The sequence below is a fragment of the Ips typographus genome, unplaced genomic scaffold (assembly GCF_016097725.1).
Source record: "Ips typographus isolate SLU unplaced genomic scaffold, UJ_Ityp_2.0 IpsContig34, whole genome shotgun sequence".
Lineage (NCBI taxonomy): Eukaryota > Metazoa > Arthropoda > Insecta > Coleoptera > Curculionidae > Ips > Ips typographus.
In genome coordinates this window covers 894,530-915,124 of record NW_028098573.1, presented here as the reverse complement: position 1 = coordinate 915,124, position 20,595 = coordinate 894,530, and the positions used below count along the sequence as shown (strand labels likewise).

General features: G+C 36.3%; 2 protein-coding genes across 2 annotated transcripts in view; one reads left to right on the top strand and one right to left on the bottom strand.

The window, feature by feature from the left end:
• LOC145739679 (uncharacterized) overlaps positions 1-20,595 on the top strand; it is a 256,327-nt gene that overhangs the window by 85,824 nt on the left and 149,908 nt on the right. The window lies entirely within an intron of this gene.
• Positions 4,397-5,833, bottom strand: LOC145739675 (uncharacterized). The gene has a single exon (XM_081994982.1). The coding sequence runs from the start codon at positions 5,796-5,798 to the stop codon at positions 4,443-4,445; it is 1,356 nt and encodes a 451-aa protein (XP_081851108.1). The 5' UTR covers positions 5,799-5,833; the 3' UTR covers positions 4,397-4,442.

Below are 20,595 nucleotides of genomic sequence, written 5' to 3'. Positions count from 1 at the left end.
TGCAGTTCCCACAAGTGGTACAGTGCCAATTTGTATAAATACAGTTTGGTGTTTATTTCGGTAACACACCTAATATAAAACAAGAAATTCACAATCCATTCCATTTTTGGCACTTTCGCGAAAATTATAGGTTAACTTCACCCAACTGTTACTTCACGACCGATTTCTAAAATGACACTGTAAATTGTTGTCCCATTCGGGTTTATTTAAACCAATCTAGTAATTAGTCATTATTCATAACTGCGCGTAGCGATGAATCAAATTTGTCTTATCGCTCGCGAATTAGTTGCTTTCTTTACCAAATGCATAAACAACTATATGGTCAAGGTGATTATTACACCGACAACATCATTATTTATCTTTATTCGTTTGTAGGTACCTACATCACAATAACAATATTCAATGTTTTTATTTCCATTACATGTAACCATTTTTTATCTCATAGGGAAAATTAAACTGATATCTGTTCTTGAATTTTAAGAATTTGCGCAATAAAAATTCAGACGCAGATAACAGAATAAAATCCTTGGGCCCTGTAAAAATAGGTACATAGCTCAATATGTGGAGCCGTACATTATAATTGTTACTTTGTTTTAAACATTATGCTTAATTGCATTTTTGCATTTTATGCATTAATCGGTCTGCAATGAACAATGTCTGGTCTCATTAAGATATTATTCCGAACTGGCCAAATCAGCGAATCCCATGGGTTTAAGCATGGTGCACCATTTAACTGTTGGGAAAACATTTCTCTGATAACCTTAACATTTGACAAGTTCATCGTCTGGAAGCATTTTGCTAATTTCAGCATCCTGGCTTTCCGGTGGAGAGGGATCTGAATTGTATTTATACGGTTTTCTTATCACATTCTCCACAGTTCGTCCTCTGACCCACACGAAACTTTACCGTGCATTTTTGTCGTGTGTTTCGTAGTGCATTTATAGTCTTTTGTAGGGCATTGTGTCATTTTTAAAAGTAAGTATAAGTGGTTTTTTTTTTCCTTTTATTCATCATTTCCATATATTTTTCCTTCCAAAGAAAAATTCTCTTTGTTTCGCTATCCAATGTTAACAATATCCTCCCTTTCAGATGGAACCTGGAAATGAAGTCGACACCGAAAAGGGCCGGGGCCGCGGTGCCCGTCTGATGGCCCTATTGGCTGCCCAGCGGGCCCGACGCACCGTGGGTGCGGCCAGCCTAAAACTGGGACCTGGAGTGGAAGCTGGTCCTTCTGCGACCAGCGAGGTGGAGGCTCCCCCTCAGGTGGCAGGTGAGGTGGAGGCTCCTCCTGGGGTTCCAGCATCCCCAGAAGAAGAAAAAATAGAAGAGGAAGGCGGCGTCAACGACGCCTCAACAGCGGTGGCGCCGCGTTTGGCTGTCGAAGCCATAGGCAGCAATGCAAAAACAGTAAATAGTATTTTTTTATTTGTTTACTTTTAATACTAATGCTAATAGTTCGGTAGCGGGTTAAAATTCAGGTTAGCTTAGTTAATTAGTTAGATTAGGTACTGCAAGTGTATATTTTATTTTTATTTTACATAAAATGGTAAATATCTCAGAAATGGATACAGATAGGTATAACCGGAAGTTTTGAATTTTTGTTTCTTATTTTAGCATATTGATTTAGTGACATAAAATAGAACAGGATTCAAATACACTAGCTTCGCACAAGCTTGCCAATGGAAACCACGATTTCTGCCGTTAATAAAGTGAAAGAGTAAATAATTATTGCAAAAAGAGAAAATCAAATATATGTATTTTATCGTAAATGAACACTACAAAAACAGTAACTAAAACAAAAAGCGATTATCAAACTTTCGAAACAACACCCAAACTGAAAGCAGAAAGCTAGCTAACAAAACTGATACCTGAGTTTAGCTGTTACCTTTATTTAAAAAAAGTGTAGTTTACGATTTGGGTCGTTTTATGACAGGACCTTCTTTTGATGGGCGCTCCCAAATAGAAGTACATATTTTTTAGTCACGAAGCTGAAACTGTTAGAGTCATCTTTCATTTTTCGGGACTCACCATGATGATTTCGGTTATTTGAGAAGACCGGAATTTAGACATAGTTGATCAATTCGAAGTTCAATGAAATGTTGCTTCTTCCTCTACAACATGGCAAAATTATATTTGAGATACGACGTATTGGTTTTTGGTTTCCATCGTCACTTTTATTAGTCTAATGGGCGTCATATTCTATTTTTAACAATGTTAATTCAACTTGTTTTCTGATTACAGTGCTGTTTCCGAAATTATGTTTTTCGACGACTGACTTTGAAAGTACCACATGTACGCTTCCATTTAACAGCAGAAAGTAGTTATTTGCCGCGCGCGAGCAGAAAATGAATCATTTTCTGCTCTAGAGCATTTTCGCTTTCTACTAACAATCTACTCACCAACTTTTTCGGCGTTTCCATAACAACGCTTGACATACCTGTTTGAAATAAACACATTCCGTCAAAGTGATTTATCGGTGACAATAAGTTCGAGCTACGAAAATGATGTGAGTTGTCCTTCCACTCCACCTCACAGCAGTCGTCGTAAAAAAGTACTTTTGCCGCTTTTACATGATTGCAGCGTGAGGCGAAGCCGAAAAAAAACGGACTAATTTGTATGTTAATTTTTGTATAGGAACTGTAAATAATAGGTAGAACGTGAAACTAAGTATTTTCTTTTTGTACTCATATTCTACAAATATCTGATACCAATATAATTGTATTATATCACGGTCAGAAAAACCAAATGGTCGATAGCCCTTTTCATTATTAGGAAATATATATGAGATATATGCAATGGTAAATAATTTAATGGCGTATTTATTGGGTCAAAATAATCCGATTTACCACAACTTACCTCAGACGAAAAGTCAAGGGAAACAGAAATACAGGGGGTCAAAGTAATTTTTTTAAAATAGTATTTTTCAAATAACTTTCAAAAAACTTAAGTAATGGTAAATAATTTAATAGCGGCTTTCTGGGATCAAAATAATTCGATTTAGCACAACTTACCTCAGACCAATCGTCAACGAAAATAGATATATAGGGGGTCAAAGTAATTCTACGATATTTCGTATCCCCGACCAATTCAACGATTCGCAATATTTTTATTTAAGTTATTTCTCACTTGCAGTGAGAAATGAGCTAAATTCCATCCTCCAAGAAGATGACAAATTGCAATCATGTATGGCACCAAATAATTTAATTCCGAATATCTCGGAAACGGTTGATTCTCTAAGATCTCTCTAAGTCCTACCAACTAAGTATACCTTTTCTGTTCAGAAAATATTGGATAACAGATACTCTGATGTCAGTTGTCACTTCGCTTTACCAGAAAAAAGTTAGAGCGATTTAAAAGCAAACCATTTATTGTAGATGGCGCCCTCTATAAGCTAGCACCCTCAGAAACATTGGAATACCTAATTTTAGTGAAAAACTCCTTGAATTTTAAAAAAATAACTTTGATCTCCTGTATTTCTGTTTCCGTTAACTTTTCATCTAAGGTAAGTTGTGCTAAATCGTATTATTTTGACCCAATAAATACATACCAGGTGTACAAGAGCACCCTGGACATAGGAGATTAACATGGGAAAACGGTTTTGATTTTTTTGCGCCTGTACGGTTGATTTGATTGAAAAACCGTACGAGCAACAATGACCTGTTTACCCGTTGCCCGACAACCGCCTATACAGTGCAGGCTAAAAGTTTAAATTTTCTCATTTTTGTTCGTGTTTTACGACGAAAGGGCTCAAGTTAGAGATCTGAAAAAAAATCAAATCAACCGTACAGGCGCAAAAAATTCAAAACCGTTTTCCCATGTTAATCTCCTATGATGTCCAGGGTGCTCTTGGACACCTGGTATATAATATTAATTTCTCTTGCTGTTGCTGTTGATTGTTTTGAGTTATTTTAATCAAAGCAATTGTTTTTTGAGCAAATTTTTTCCCCTTGAGGGGGGTGAAGAGAGGGGGGTTTTGTCTGATTTTTTTCAGCATTTCATTTTTTTTGGGGTGTTGCCTAAGTTGTGTGAAAATTTCATTGAAATCGCTTGAGTAATAACGACCGGAGAGCAAAAAATTTCGAAACTGTCCCACAAATCAGTAACAATTGATATGTCCTAAAGAATTTACAACAAAACTGTCTAAAACACGCCAAAACAGTAAAAAATATAATTTTTTAACACTCTAAAAGATTGTCTGAAAATTTTAGTTTAGTGTCCAAAAAATTAATTTTTTGCAAAAAATGTCCTAAAAATATAGGGTTGTCAGTGTCCTAAAACAATAATTTTAAACGAGAGTGTTAAAAAACTATTAGGTTAGGTTAGTGGCCAGAAAAACTGTCAAAAACAATTTTTAAAGGTAAAAAAAACAATTAAATATACAGAGTGAACCAAAAATTTATATATATCGAGTGGCTCAAGAAACAACAGTGCGCGCGGGCGCTTTAGCTACGGATGGCGGCCATTTTATCCCTCTTCCTGGTATGCGTGTCCACGTGCTTGATCATGTGATCCTTCCTGATAAAGCCCTTGCCGCATATCTCGCACGCGTACGGTTTCCTGCCCGTGTGACAGCACAAGTGCCTTCTCAAATCCGCTTTGTAATTAAACGTTTTTGGGCACATATCGCACTTGTGCGGTTTATCGCCCGCGTGTTTCTTCGTATGTCGTTTGTAGGTTTCATCATCAGGAAACCGTTTACCGCACCGAGAACACTTGAACGGTTTATCGCCACTATGGAAGGTGTTGTTGTGTTGAGTGAGATAACAGGGACGATTGAACACCTTATCACAGTCGTAACATTTGATTTTCCCCTCCTCCGAAGGACGAGAGAGAGGATTCTCCTTTTGTTCCTCCACCAAAGTGTCCACCTCAAGTCCTCCAAATTCAGTTGTCAAATTGGTGGTGTAATTCTCCATTATTACAGGATGAGGGTATTCCTGAAGAGGACAGTAGTACTGTCCTATAGCAGCCACGTTCGCATACCCATGTAGTTCCGCCAGAACCTGCGCAAAACTGGGCAAAGGCTGGCTCACATCCAAATCACCCGTAGTACTGCTGGGGGTAAACGTATCCTGCGTAACGTGGGAGGACAACTCGTTTGGGTACTGCTCCGTCAAGGTAGGCACCACATTCACCACGCTGTCGCTGCTCCTCGAATCCTCCTGACTATTATCCTTACTAGCCGAGGAATTCCTAGCTGGATGGTGATGGGCGCTGATGGGCATGATAGCTGGATCAGGCAGCCCACTGGATTTAACCGCTTTCTTGTGCAACGAGGTGTTATAGTGTCTCTTTAAATGTCCGGAACTGGTGAACCACTTGTTGCACGCGGTGCAATTGTAGGTTTTCGGTCTGCGTGCTTTGTTACTCTTCCAGTTGGTACTCTTGGTGGGGGCAGGAGCTGGTGGTTGCGGTGCCGGAGCCTCATAACCACTAAAACACACTGAAACACCCTCGCTAGAACCACCATCAACCACAAACTCCCCTTGGTAACCTATTGGTTGATTATTCCCCAAACTAATCATCCCCTGCACGGTATGTCCCTCCTTTTCCTTCTCCCACGTTTGACTGACTACCTTCTGACTATCCAAATCTAGTATCTCACTCTGACTCACCTCCTCCTCATTCATGGGTGTCTCATAATAATACTGGGGGTCACTCAAATTGTTGTGCTCGATGAGGAGGGAAGCACTCTCGTACACCAAACCACACTTCTCGGACTGTTTGGGGCTGGGTGAGGGTGTGGGTTGTGGTGGATAGTTCACACTGTTCAAATATTTACTCTGAGTCCAATCCATATTAATTTTTCCAAAGAGAAAAAACAAAAAAAATACAGTCACCCGTTGACTGACTGAAACTGAAACTTGTGCATTGGTCCACTCTTTGAAGAAGATTTAGAGAGGTGGGGGGTTGGTGGAGGTGGTGAGGTGTTGTTTTGGGTATGCGTGAGTTATATACAGGGTGATTCAGGTTTTAATACACAAGAAATGCGACTTTCGGGAAATAGAGGATGTTGAAGTTTTTTTGGATCAATTATTATAATTTTTTATCAAATGTTTAGTTCTTTGTTGCTTACAATTAGTTTATTGCCTCGATAAGTTCGCAATTCGATTACTCGAAATCGGCGCGTCGGAAAAAATATTTCCAAGAAACCTTTTTTCTTCAAAATTATACATTCAACAGAAAATGGAAAAATCAATGTTATTTTTATAACAAGCAGTGGCGTACTTTTTTTCTTAAAAATTATCAGATGACTTATTAATACTCGCGCCACTGGTGAAGATAAAACAAATTTTTAATTGGCGAATAATCGGTTTTTTTTGTTTATGAAAACCACAAAGTTTTATTAAAATATGTATAAGAGTTTTGAAAAAAAAAATTAACTTTCTTCAACACCCTGTAATTCCTAAAAGACGCATTTCCGGGATATAGTTTATAGGACAAACTGGGATTATTTTTGGACGTAGAATACGTGGTTAAAATTTGTGTATTAAAACCTGAATCACCCTGTATACAGGGTGTTCTAAATTAAGTGCGCACCAATGCCAACTTTTTTAGTTGTTTTGTTGTCAAGTTTTGTGACTTATGTTCATAGGAACTTTTTTGACTTTTTTATTGAGAGGTGAGATGGTTTTACATTTTTGTACTATTTATTTATTTATTAAAACCCTACCATCATTCTTCTGAATAACCTAACTTAAAGCAAAAATGCAAAAAAAAAAAAAAAACAGTATTTTGGATATGTACAAACTTAATTGGGTGCTGTCAAAGTGACAGTGACAGGTCAACAAATAATTTGACAGGTGACACACAAGGTCGTATTAAGGAAGTGTTTGCAAAAACTCCCCTGACGGGCGAGTGGTCTGTTTTTATCATGTTTTTTTTCGAATGTTGTTTCAATTCGATGTTGTTAGCTCTAGCGTATCAATTATATTAATATTAGTTATTATTTTTATCATTATTGGTATTGTAATTTACTTTTACTATAGGAAAAATAAAGACGTAAGACGTAGATGTAAAAGTGGACATACAACTATAAACCCTCGAAAATGTACCCCGATTTTCTCAGTCTTAGTGAGGGATGAGTTATATGGCCATTTCTAGAGAGAGAACTAATACTAAATAGACATCCTCAGACTAGCTTTGCTAAGTCAGCATTTATTTTCCTATTTATACAGCAGCATTTGTGCATGTAATTAGTCATTAAGATATCTCGCTTGGTTAACGTTCAAATGTAATTTCGTTCGTTTTTATTAAATACAAGTTTTTTAAAAACAAAAGTTGCATTAATAAGAACAAAATTCGCTCTGATGATGGCTAAAACAACAAACAAAACAAAAAAACCAAAACGTAAAAGCTAGAGACGAAATTCAATCAAAACGGTCATGGATTGCACGTTTCGGCCGCTTTGACTCCTTTGACTTAATGTTTTCTTTTTCAACGTGAGTTCCCTAGAGCGTAAACTATACTAGACAGGGTTGTAAATGGGTGGGTTGTAAAGTTTTGCCAGGTAATTGGGGCAAAATTGTCCGAAAAATGTCTTTGCCGGCTGGCGTGTAATAACATTTTTATATGCTCCTAAAAATGCTTTAGTGGCAAACAAAATAATGGTTTTTAAAAACCAGATTTATTTCAGACGAGTTACAAAGTGAGCTTAATAATATAGAACTGAACTCGAGCATTCTATTTCTAACAATTTTGTATAAAAATAGTTGCTGACTACACATTACATGACTTAAGTATAAACATTGGGTATTCTTAATTAAAGGGTTAGGTATGCAATATAAAACTTGCTAGGTGAACTTTTGCCAGTACATACATATAACTTAACATTTTATGGAGGCTAAAAGCCCACACAACTCACACCTGTACTCTCCGGTTTCTTTTTTTAAATGTGGGAATTGTAAAAGTTGGATATAATACCAAATTTCTGAGTAAATTTCAACATTTTTAAGGCAATTACGACGCGGCAAAACTACTTTTTTATGTGGGATTGTAAAAATCAGTGACAATAATCATGAAACTTGACTAAAACCCCTAATTATTGGCTTTAAAGGTAGATTTTAAAGGGTATCAATAAAGAAATGTTAGTCAAAACCTTGGAAATAGACTTGATAACTTGTGTGCAATTTTTATTATTTAATATCAGACAGGGTTTCATCAATAATGACACCTATTAAGATCAATTATCTACGAAATAATGTCTAGGGCGTTATTTTTCATAATGCCCTTAGACTCTTTATTTAAAGTAGATTTCCCCTACAATTTTTTTTAAAACTACCTAGATACAAAATTACAATAAGCATTTTTACATAGTTCATGAAAAGTTAAGATATTAACTATTCATTTATTTAGTTTATTGCTATACATTTTTTTCGAATGTAAAAATTTTCATTTATTTTTAGTCGCTATTTTGTCGAAAACGGGGCACGCTACATTATGTCATTCAATTAACAAATCTTTTTTATAATCAATACTACTATCCAAGAATTAATTAAAATATAGAGTGTACCTCTTAAAAAAACAGACCACTTTACCACGAATTACGTCTTCGAATATGGTAAGACCGTTTTTAAAAATACAAATTACAAACTAGTACAGAAGTATATTGATAATGTTACATTAAAGCACTTAATAATAATAATAATGCAATACGCGATGACACTGGTTTTGTTCATGGAACTGCATACTCAGCATCTGTCCTGGTCTATGGAGGTGGTACAACCTCGTGACTTAACTCCTCCATCCCTTAAATTCAACTGTACCATTGAGGGAAGTTGGATTGGCTAATGCTCAAGGGTGACTTCTATTTCTTGTTTCTTCTTGCAGAGGGCTTGGCCGAATTTCTTGTAGCCATAATACGCAATCCCTGCTATATTTGGGCAGGTTTCGAAGATCGTATTTGACCTTGAAGATCTTGAAGTCCGTCTAACTTGATATCGTCTAGCTTGAAGTCAATTTCCATGGAGGGAATGAAGCTTGGCAACTCATTATTGTCCGGGAAAAATATGGGCTGTATACTAGCGTTGACTGCCTTCTGGTCGTTGAAAATTGTTCGGTCGTTCATCATGATTTGACAACCCTTGGGAATTTCGGCGATGTAAGTACCAATCAAATTCAATGTTTCCATTTGTGTTGGGCATTGTAGTTTGATTAGTTGCTTTTTAGGACTTATCAGCAACCACTTGTCAGAATTCGATAGTTGATTGATCACTGGATCGTTGAGCTGGATATCGATTGGTTGACAGGCAGTACTTTCTTTAATTTGCGATAGTAGGCACACAGCGCAAGGACTTTCTTCATGGATTTCCTTTAAATCTTTGTTAGCACATAAATATAATTGTGCTGTGATCTCATGGCAAGCTTTATTTCGATATGTATAGTGCAATTTTGATTTAATTAAAAATCTATTTTGCGGTATTATCGCCTTGAACTGACTCTCTTTGAAAATTGGTGCAGAGTATAGATGGAAAAGTTCAAATTTTTCATTTAGAGTTATAGGAACATGCAACAAATACGTCACTCTATTATTCAAGATAAAGCATTCTATATCTATGAAATTAAGGAATAAATTGATGTTATAGAGTTCCGGTTTTAACGGCATTTGATCGGTGCCTATGCGATTTTCTAGAGCTTTCAGCTCTTTAAACAAGTCTTCGGTTTTTATTATGCTTGGATGTATTGTTCTTAGTTTGCAAAAAGTAATTGAATTCTCTATATCTTGTAATAATGAATCTACAAAAGTATAAAGTTCAATGATTTCAATTAAAGAATTCCTGATATAGTTAGAATTCTCTGTATAAGTAGTTTTTTGCACAATCCAGGAGATTTGTTTGATTTTAGACTCTAAGACTTTTTCGTGTTTGGCAACCTGATTGATGGTCTCATTGAATTTAGAGACAATTTCCAGAGAAATTGAAATTTGTTTAGACATACTTTCTGTTAAACTTTTTTGATTGGTTTGCATTTCTCTGATAATTTTGTCGTATCTTTCACCATCGGACGCGTCTAGATTACCGCTTATGGCTTTGAAGACTGAACCTAACATATTAATTAAGCCTCTTTTCATCCTATTAGGATGAGGAATTATTTCCTTAATTTTGTCATCAACTCTATTTTGAGTGATTGTCAATAATTGAATATAAATAGCGTTGTCAGCCAAATATTCACCGTGAACTTTTAGAATGTTCGTAATATTTGATGCTTTTAAATGCAGCTTATTTATTTCACTAATTAAAGGATTTAGGTCATAAAAATGGATTAGAGTGTATTTGTAATCAATTAATTTTGCTTGTCCTAATTTTATAGGAATTAACCCAACATTGTCAGTTAATTCTCGTAGGGCAACCTTATCCTGTAATCCGATACTGCTACGAAGCAAAATGCTGCTGGCGACCAGCCTGAAAGTAAAAATATAACTTCTGTACACCTATAATGATATTTTGTTAACTACTAAGTCAAAAACTTAATTATATACTAAAATCTAAGGTTAACTAATATTTGCAATGATAGTATTTAATCAAAGCTGTATGTGTTTCGTAAAGGTCTCTTTACGTTTGCCATATGGATTTTTCCATGGGCATTAGTCATAATAGTTTTACGTTTTTTGTTAACCCTGGTAATTTTTTCTGGCTTTGTAAACTTTTCAGCTAGTTTTTGTCTAGTATGCTTTTTTAAGTAGACATTTTGACCAGCTTCAAACAAGTCGGGATTCTCACGGTTCTGATTAATTTTGCTGACACGTTTTTCCTTACTTTGTGCAAGTTTCTCGTTAATCGTGGAATATAAGAGTTTTGTTTGTTCTTTATGGTTTGTAATATAATCCGATAGCAACAGTTGTTCTAAGTTTACATCAAACGGGTGATTGTCAGTAATATGACCGTTGATGATATCAATCGGTTTCATCTTGGTTGCGGAGTGAATTGAATGGTTATAAGCCATAATTGAATAAGTAATTTTTTGGTTAATACTTGAATTATTGAAATTTTGAGCATTCAATAGCTTTACATGTTCGCTGATCGTTGAATTTAATCTTTCAATATTTCCATTAGATTGAGAATGGTGTTTCGAAATGAAATGAGTTTTGACTTTGTGCAATTGCAGCAGTTCAGTGACAACAGAATTTTTAAACTCCAAAAACCAAAATTATCTGTTTTGGAACTCCGTGATGAGAGAAAAACATTAATAAGTTATCAACAATTTCTGTTGCCGCTAAAGTTTTGAGAGGGTACGCTTGTGCGTATTTCGAAAAACTATCCAAAATGGTTAAAAATGTTCATTGTTCTAATGTGTACGTGTCCATATGTACTATTTCAAACGGCTTTGTCGCAGTTGGGGTGACATTCATTTCAATATTGACGGGATGTCTGTCATATTTTGTTCTGATACAAATATCACATTGATTGATATACGTTTGGATTGATTGTTTTTGATTACGCCAGTAATACTTTTCTTTAATTCTTGAAAGAGTTTCATCAATTCCTCGATGGTTACTTTTACCTTGGTGGTAGCTTTCAATTATCTCTTCAATGTCCCCTTTATTTGCGACGTCAAGAAGTTTCTTTAAACACCTTTTTAGATTTAATGAAGGCCACCTAAAGTATTTTCTTACAACTTCACAAAACTCTTCGTATACACCCTGTTCCTCAAAGTATATGTGATATTGTTTTTCAGGAACTATGTTTTCTTTAATAAACTTTAAGATATCATCTTCAAAGTTATTTTGACTAAGTTGAACTATCAATCGGCGTTTCTTTTCGAATAGTAGTGTTAATTTCGGTTTTGCCGGTGAATGTAAAACTTTAAAAATAATTACCTGGTTTGCACCGTAATTGACTGGTATATCGATGATTGGTATTCCTACAATTGGGTCTTGATCATTTGTGTGAATTGTATCACTGTCGTCCTGTTCGTTGGGGTTATTTAACTCTTCAGTTTGTTTTTTATCAAAGTCAGGTTTGCATTTGCATTTTATCGTTGTCAGTATGAACAAACATGGAAGCTTTGTCTATATTCTCATTTTCCTGTTCTCGTGACGTCGATGGTCGTTGTAATATTGATTCCTGTCTTGTTTCTCTCTCTAATTCTCGATTATTCTTCCATATATTCTTTTAGAGAAAATTCTTGATCTTCTTTTGTATGCAACTCAATGCGTGACAGTGCATCAGCATTTGTATTTGATGTCCCTTTTTTATAAAGGATTTTATAATCATACTCTTCGAGTTTGATTCGCCACCGTAAGAATTTAGAACTAGGATCCTTAAGTGAAAATAGCCACTGTAAAGGCTTATGATCAGTAATGATGTAAAATTTTTGACCAAACAAATATGGACGAAAGTATTTTGTTGCCCACACAAGACAAAGGCATTCCTTCTCAATTGTGGAATAATTCCATTCAGAATCATTTAATGTAAGCGACGCGTACGCCACTGGAAGATCTCGGCCTGGAGGGTCTTTGACTTTAACTCTTGACAGAGCTACGTTGCTAGCGTCAGTTGTTAAATTAAACGGTTTCAAAAAATCAGCGTACTCTAAGATTGGTTCGTTGATCAACAAATTTTTACAAGATTCAAAACAATCCAAAATTCTTGATCATACTCAATTTTTGCTCCTTTCTTTAGACACCTGAAGACTAATTTCAAGTTTGTTATATGCTCTTGTAAAGAAGTAGAAAAAATGATTATATCATATGAATATACTAAGCATTTTTCATTTTGAATACCTCTCAAAATTGAGTCCATGACTCGTTGAAAAGTCGCCGGTGCGTTTTTTAAACCAAACGGCATTCTTAGGTATTCAAAGTGTCCACTTTCGGTACTAAAGGCTGTTTTGGGAATATCTTCTTCTTTCATTTCGATTTGATGAAATCCTGAAGCCAGATCCAATGTCGTGAAATATTGACATTTACCTAATTTATCCAACAGATCCGTAATATTAGGTAAGGGAACTTTGTCATCTATTGTTTTCTCATTCAACTTCCGGTAATCTATCACTACACGCCATTTCTGTTTACCGGAAGCGTCCATCTTTTTAGGTACTACCCAGATAGGACTTGACCACGGACTATTTGATGGTCTGATTATATTTTGATCAAGCATTTTGGCTATTTGACTTTCTACTTCCTTTTTGTGTATGAAAGGGTACCTATAAGATTTGTATAGATTGGAACTTCATTTGTTGTTCTAATTTGATGTTTTATTTTGGTTGTAAAGGTGAGTGGTGTATTTTCTTGGTAAAATACGTTCAAAAATTCTTTACACAATTTTAAAATTTCTTCTTTTTCTTCTTCATTTAGGTGATTTAATCTTAATTGGTTAAAATCTAGTCTTTGTTTTGGAGAGTCGTCGAAATTATTAAGGTCTATGTTTTGAATTTCTCTATGATTAAATTTTTCTACGGAAAGGGGTTCAGAAAAATCTAAAGTTACAGGCGAACATGAGTTATTTAAGATAGTAGTTGATGCATATCCCTCTTTTGCTATTGTTAAACATTCGGGTATCTCACAATTATGAATTTTTTGATGTGGGATAATTATTTCACCTTTAGTGATATCAGTTTTCACTCTTATCACTTGTTCAGTGCGAGGTGAGATGGTTATGCAATTTAATTCTGGTTCTGTTTGAAGTTTTATCTTTGCATACGGTGTAATTAAATATCCGCTGTTAAAGTCGATGTTTGCTTGTAGTAACTTGAGATTATCTAGCCCGATGAGGCCGTCGAACACGTTGTGGAACTTGAATAAGTAGAATTTAAGATTTTGCTTATTAGGAAGTTTAAAAATGCTAGATGCTGGAATTAAAGCAGTGTAGCGATTTGCTGACTTTTGAAACACTGTACTAACAAAGAACGGATCATCAATTATGCAGTTATTGTAGTACTTTTCAGCTAAATTAGGATTAATAAAAGATTTGGTGGAACGACCCAGAATCGATTAGAAGTTTGATGTTAAATTCAGGCAATGAAATATAAGATAGTTCACTAGTATTGGTAGAGTTTAAAGATATGACTAAGTTTGATTGTCCTTTTGAGGCGTCATGGAAAAATGTATATTTTTCTCTTGCGAAACTCGTGAAGACTCGAGTCACACTCATTGTCAAAAGTAGGGTTTTCTGGTGTCTCTTGTGAATATGAATACTCAGCGTATTCTGGGTTATATTCGTAGTAATTTATCATATTATTTTATATTTATATTTGCATATTCGGTGTCAACGCACGCTTCTGGCAATGCATATTGATCAAATTGATCGTAATTTGAATTGGACTGCGTTTCAGCGCTGTATAATTCTTCAACAAGGTACAGGGTGATTGATTGAATTTTGACCACCCCCTTAATTTCCTTGATTTTGATTTTAGCAAAAAACGTCAAATACAAAACTAGTAGATATTTAGGTCTACTTTATTCTTAGATGAACAGTTATTATACAGGGTGTCCCAAAACGACCAACAGAGAAGAATCGACCAACATGTTGTTTAAAAAATTTAATTGAGGATTTTTATTATCTTTACAATTGCTGATGTTTGGCATATATTTAAAATATTTTCCGGTGAAGTAAGAAAATACGGGCTTTGGTTTTCTATTCCAACTTTGTTCACAGTCTATCTCATTTTGAAAAAGTTTTATATCTTTGATCTTGTTGGGTAAGGTAACACGTTCTAATCTCTGTTTGGGAATATTTAATTCTATTTCATCAAACACTTTTAGAACGCGTGAAGGTGAATTTATTCTGGTTTTGCAATAAAGAATGCTTAAGAAAGCCGAACCATCGTTCAGTAAGTGCGTTGCTAACTCTTTTCTTTGTAATAATTGAAGACCATAGAGGATAAAGGGGCATATATCTATCCAAAATGAATTTTAAAAGTTTAAGGTTATAATATTTGTTTCTTATGCCATTTTCTAAATGCTCTTGATCTTTATATTTTTCGAAGATGTCAAAAAATAAGGCACAAAATTTGGAAGATTTCTTAAACTTGTTGACTGAAATTTCATCTGGTTGGTAGGCATAATCATTTGAAGGGGTTACTTTAATCTCGTCTTCGGCATTATCAATATTATTGAGAGTTTGAAAATACGCAATGGCTTCTTGGGTCAAAGAGGTTTCATATTTGGACGATAAAATAATAGTGGTTTGTCTGAACCACAATTCTGTTTCAGCTAAAGTTTTTAAATTAAAGGCTATTGCCAATATAGAGATAACTACTTTTATCACATGTCTATCCTGATAATGTTTTTTAACCAGAAGTATTAAATTTTTTATAAAGTGCAACATAACGACAATTTGACACAGTTGCTGGGAAAGTTTTTTAAGTTATGGGCCACTTCATAACATATATTAATGTAATCTATTAACTCCATGCCATTAAATGCCCTTGAAGATACATATAAAGTTGCGAAGCTGAAATCGGTCACAAAAATATCAAAATTTGGCAAAGATTTTTGTTTTTTGCAAAACTTTAGATAGCGTAGAAAAAAATCGGCTATTGTAGATGAATCATGTTCACATGAAAGCATCTCAAAAATTGGACAAAACCTTGATTCGTTCAAACACACAACTCCGCTGTAATTCAATATCCTTTTATTATCCGTTTCCCTTACAACAGCTCCTGTAGCATCAAAATAGAGTACACGATCTCTTGAGTTTTTGGCTATTGTATTTTGCTCTGCACTAAAAATCTTTACATTTAATGGATTTGCAACCTGCTAAATACAGTTTTTGTGATCTCTCATATATAAAATTAGATCTAAAGTGCAGTCTTTATGCCGCGTTGACATGTTTTTTCCCTCAGAATGTATTTTTCGTAAGGTTGGTTCCCTCTTGATTCCTTGTAAATTGCCTCTCTTGACTGCATCTTTATCGGCAATTGCTATTGCTTTCTGCTTATATTCAGAAGCGGTCCTTCTTTTCAATTTATTTCGAAGTAAAGATATATCTCGATATTTTACCTGGTCGGTCAATTTATATGGGTGGCAAAAGTTGAACAGTTCTCTTGATTTCGATTTTAAACGTATCTTTGCTAAATGTAAAGCTTGCGGTATTTATTTGTGTTGTAGCGTGGAAAGAAATTGTTTTGCTTTCCATCAATAATTTTTCACTTTTCCATTTGTATTTTTTTGTATAGATATAGACACGAAGTATCAAATATGATCATCGAAGAACAAAAAAACAATGAAAGGCGAAAACTATTAATGAAGAAAGTCAAAGCAATACTAAAGATGATGAATGATGAATTTGAAGCTTATAGAAAAATCTGCGAGATCAAAGAAACATCCTTCACCACTAGGAAGTGCCATGGCAATGATGAGGCTCAAATACCCAATTTCTATAAAGAAAGAAAAAGCCATGTCATACAGTCTACCAACCAACATGCTTTTCCTTGGGTGAGAAGGGGAAGACAAACACACTCACGGGAGGATATTGTGCAAGAAAGAAGCCATAAACTGGTGGGTGACAAAAAGCCGAGGCCCCCCCTGATGAAAATATTGTGCAAGCCATCAGAATATTGTATGGTCCATTGGAGAAAGAAGTGGAGGCTTATTTTTCTATAAATTGGAGAGATGCTAGAATAAAGTTTGGACAGCCAGTCATCGAAAGAAGATACGTGCCCACTCAAACACCTGCTTTTCGAATGAGAGCAGATAAAAATGAGTGACACTGGTTTGTCAATTTTTAAGTGGAAAAACAAAAGAAGCGTGCATTTATTATCTAACTATCACGATCCTCAAATTTTCTAGACTGTGAATCGAAAATCGAGAAATGGGCAAGTCGAAGATATAAATTGTCCCAGTATTTTATTGGACTATAACATGAATATGGGGTTTGTGGATAAATTGGATCAACTTAAGATTAGATCGACGAAGTCGTAAATTGTGGCATCGTATATTTTTTCATTTTATTGACATTTGTGTAGTGAACTCATATATACTTTTCGAACAAAATGGGCAACAGATATCTCGATAAAGATTTCAGAAGAGCCGTAGTCAGTGGACTAGTTGCCGAGAAACTAGTAGAGCTTAAAACTACTAGGGTTAGTTCTCCACTGTGTATTAAAAAGCATAAACCAACCGTGTCTTCGGAAATTATATTGGAAAGTTCTGCCCATCAGCCCGAAAAAAGCACCAGAAGACGCTGTGCATTATGTAGCACTAAGACGAATTAAATACGAACAGAGTGGACCTGTTCAGTATGCAAAGTGCCGTTGTGCTTGTCAAAGTCGAGAAGGTAAAGGTAAATACCATAAGAAGGTAAGATAATTAAATAAATATATACCTTTTTCGTTAAAAGTAAAAATAACTTTCAGGCATAGTGGTATTAAATTTGTACCACCCCCCGCCACCATTTTACTAAGTGTAAGATTAAGTTCAAAAAAGAAAAATAAGTTATATTTTTTTGCATTTTGTCCAATAAACGTGTTTAATTAAGAAAATTATGACTTTATTTTTTACATGCAACATGGGTAAAAAAGGGCAATTTTTGTTCGTGCCTCTAAGGGATATGTTGTACAAACAAAATGAACAAGAAACATCTCGATCACAGATTTCAAAAAATCAGTCGTAAAATATATGACATCAATCTGAAATTTTAGAAAAAGGCGTAGTTGCAAAGAAAAAAAGTTTTAATCAAGAGATTATTCGCAAGGAAGGTACAAAATAAAATATTTACCAAACTTAAGGTACGTTTTCCACTTATGCGGTGAGCTCTTTAGTAGATTAAGATTTTTACAGCTTCTGAAGATGAGCATCTATATGCTGGAAACATGTCAGGCGTTTTGACTTTCACTTCAGTTTTGAGGGTCTAATAAATACATTGTGAAGAAGGTTGCGTGTTTTTTCACCACTTTTACGATTTCACCTCCACTGCGAGTAACATGGACTACTACTTTACTCCGTAAAAATTTGAGTTTCAGTCCCAACCAATATCATCTGATCATGACTCAAGTCATGTGAAAAAGATTGATTTTATATTTATTTCTCAAAGATTGTTTCAAACACGTTCTAAGTTATGTATTCACATTAAAAAACGCGTTTTTTTTAAAGTTCTAACAATAAATATTGTCACGTTGAGGGTTGGTTGAGGGGGAAGAATACTCAGGTTTCCACAGGTAACCCACTCTTTATTACGTAATAGTGCCTTAATCTCTAGACGATAATCTTACCCCCAGATGGCTAAGATGGCGGGGATCATGACGTGGTCTGGCTTCTAGGCAAAGGTACACGGAGGGCAACGCTTTAGCGGTGGTGAATGAACCCTAGACTTAGGTCCGAGGGCATTCACCGAGCCGGCAAAGACGCGAAGAGCCTAACAAAGGGAGGTAAGCTGGAACGGCAACTCGTGCTGCGCGTCCACACTAATTCCTTTGTTAGGGCTGATCTAGGGTGTGGCACTTGGTCACCTACTGCTCCACTTTTAAGTTGCACAATAGGCGTACCCAGACTAACCCGGAGATCAGTGATCTGTACGTGCTTTTGGTGCAGTATTTATACTCACATCGTGACCCCAATTCGCCGATCTTGTTGACATAACTACGGTACTGGGGGAGATCGGGGCAACTTAAGGTAACGGTACCTAGTGTAATGTCTATGTTACATGCCCCTCCCCTATGAAGTGTTCGCCCCGGACACTAAAATCGTACAAGTCTAACATTGCTTATGTGCTAACAGGTGGGTTCATGTGGTGGAACGAATCCTTTATTTATACAAAATCTTATAAACTAAACCATTAATTATGCCACGCGCCTGAGGGCTTGTCTGAGCGGTCCAGCATCCTTGGCCGCTACTCAGTTCACGGATACCAAGTCTGCCAGTTCCCAGGTTGTATTGGTGCTGCCGTCTATTGGTGCGCGTTGAGACTTCCTTTTTTGGCCGGTGGTTCGTTACTTGGGTTGTGTGCTAGGTGGCGCTGTCACAGAGTGACCTCCTCTCATGTAAAATATGTTTATATTTTTTTTTAAAACTATGTTATGTATAAAAATATTTTTGTTACCCTATAAAATTCCCTTACGATGCATAGTCTACCTTTTTCTTATTACTCTAATTTATGGTGTAATTGGTCTTCGAAGCCTCTCTGATACGATTAAAATGAACTTCGTTGGTGAGTGAAAAAATATCCCCTTTTTTTTTTTCCTCTTGGTGCTTTTCTTTTTTCAAAAAAAAACAAAAGGGAAAAAAAACAAATGAAATAAAAATAATTTCCTTGTTTGTGTGTCAGATTCCCGTGGGATGCCCTTAAATCTGCGCGTCGTGCGTCGCAGGGTGAACTCCTTTTTGCGTCGGCGAGTGCCAGACCTCCCTCGCGTAAGTATTCTGTATACCTTTATGTGTGTATTGTTATCAATGTTTTTGTGTTAGGGGTTCCGAGCGACAATCTATTTTTTTAAAATCTGGGGTGAGGACTGGCCGCCCGTACTCCCCGCCGGACACATCGTGGTGTACGAGGGGCCATGTTGTGGGCAGCTATGTCTGCTCACCTTCACCCCGCGGCTTCGGAGGCCAATTGTGCACTTTTATTATTGAATAAAATTTTTGTTAACGCTGTGTCTTATCTAGTACTTATTTAATCCTTATTTATCCTGCTGTCTTGGCTTTGTGCCCGATTTGTGTCAGTCACTTGTCTCTCAAGTTGGCAGACCACACCTTTTTCCAGCTCATGCGCCAGGTCGGATGAATCGTCAATTTTGATGACGAAGGTGTTCTGCCCACGTACTGCTTCTGGTGCCATTTCTTTGCTGTTGCCGTTGCTGGTGAGCTGGTCGGTTTCGTCTTGATTGACCCTTTTGTGCCTGTGGCTAGTTCGTCTGGAGGTGAGAAAATGTTTTATTAAGCTATATACGATTAATGTGATGACTAGTGCCCCTGTTGACCAGGTAAAAATCAGCAACCAAGAGTTGTCTGTTGGCGGGCAGGCCATTGCCATGGTTGATGCACTTGTTGGCACCGCGTGGGTGACCGCCATTATGGCCGGCCGTCTGAGGAGCAGGTAAATTACGGCTAGGGACAAGGTGATATTCCATAAAAACATGAAGGAATGGTTTCCGTTGTGTACGGTGTTAGTGTTGGAACTTGGGATTTTGTTCCAATTTTCTTCTAGCGTTTGCCTTAGCGTTCTTTCTGAGGATAAATTAAAATGCGGCAGTTCCGTTGTCCAATTGCCGTTTAGGCATTCCGAGAAATTTTGGAAGGTAGGTAAATATGCTTGGTTATTTGTTGGTTTTAGCACAAACGTTTTTAGGTTTGTCCACGCGGCCGGTAAAATGTGCTTAATGGCGGCCATTGACTTGTCAGATTTACAAGGGAAGCGTTTTTGGATCATGACTTCGTTATTTACGCTTAGCTGGCATTGACAAGGTAGGGTTATCCTTAATGCCCCTGGTATGTTTAGCATTTCAGTTTGCAAGTTAAGTGAGTCCTGAGGGCATGTAATTGTGGTGTTGGGTTTGGGGTGTGTCAGCAGAAATTCTTCTGACCCAATTTCCGATATGATCATGAGGTCTGACTGATGACAGTGCATTGGGCAGTGTTCAGCGATGTCTTCAACTGTGGTTCCGTGGAACAGCTTGCGTGCACAGGTAGGGCCTTGTGTCTGATCCCCCGCGAATCTCGGT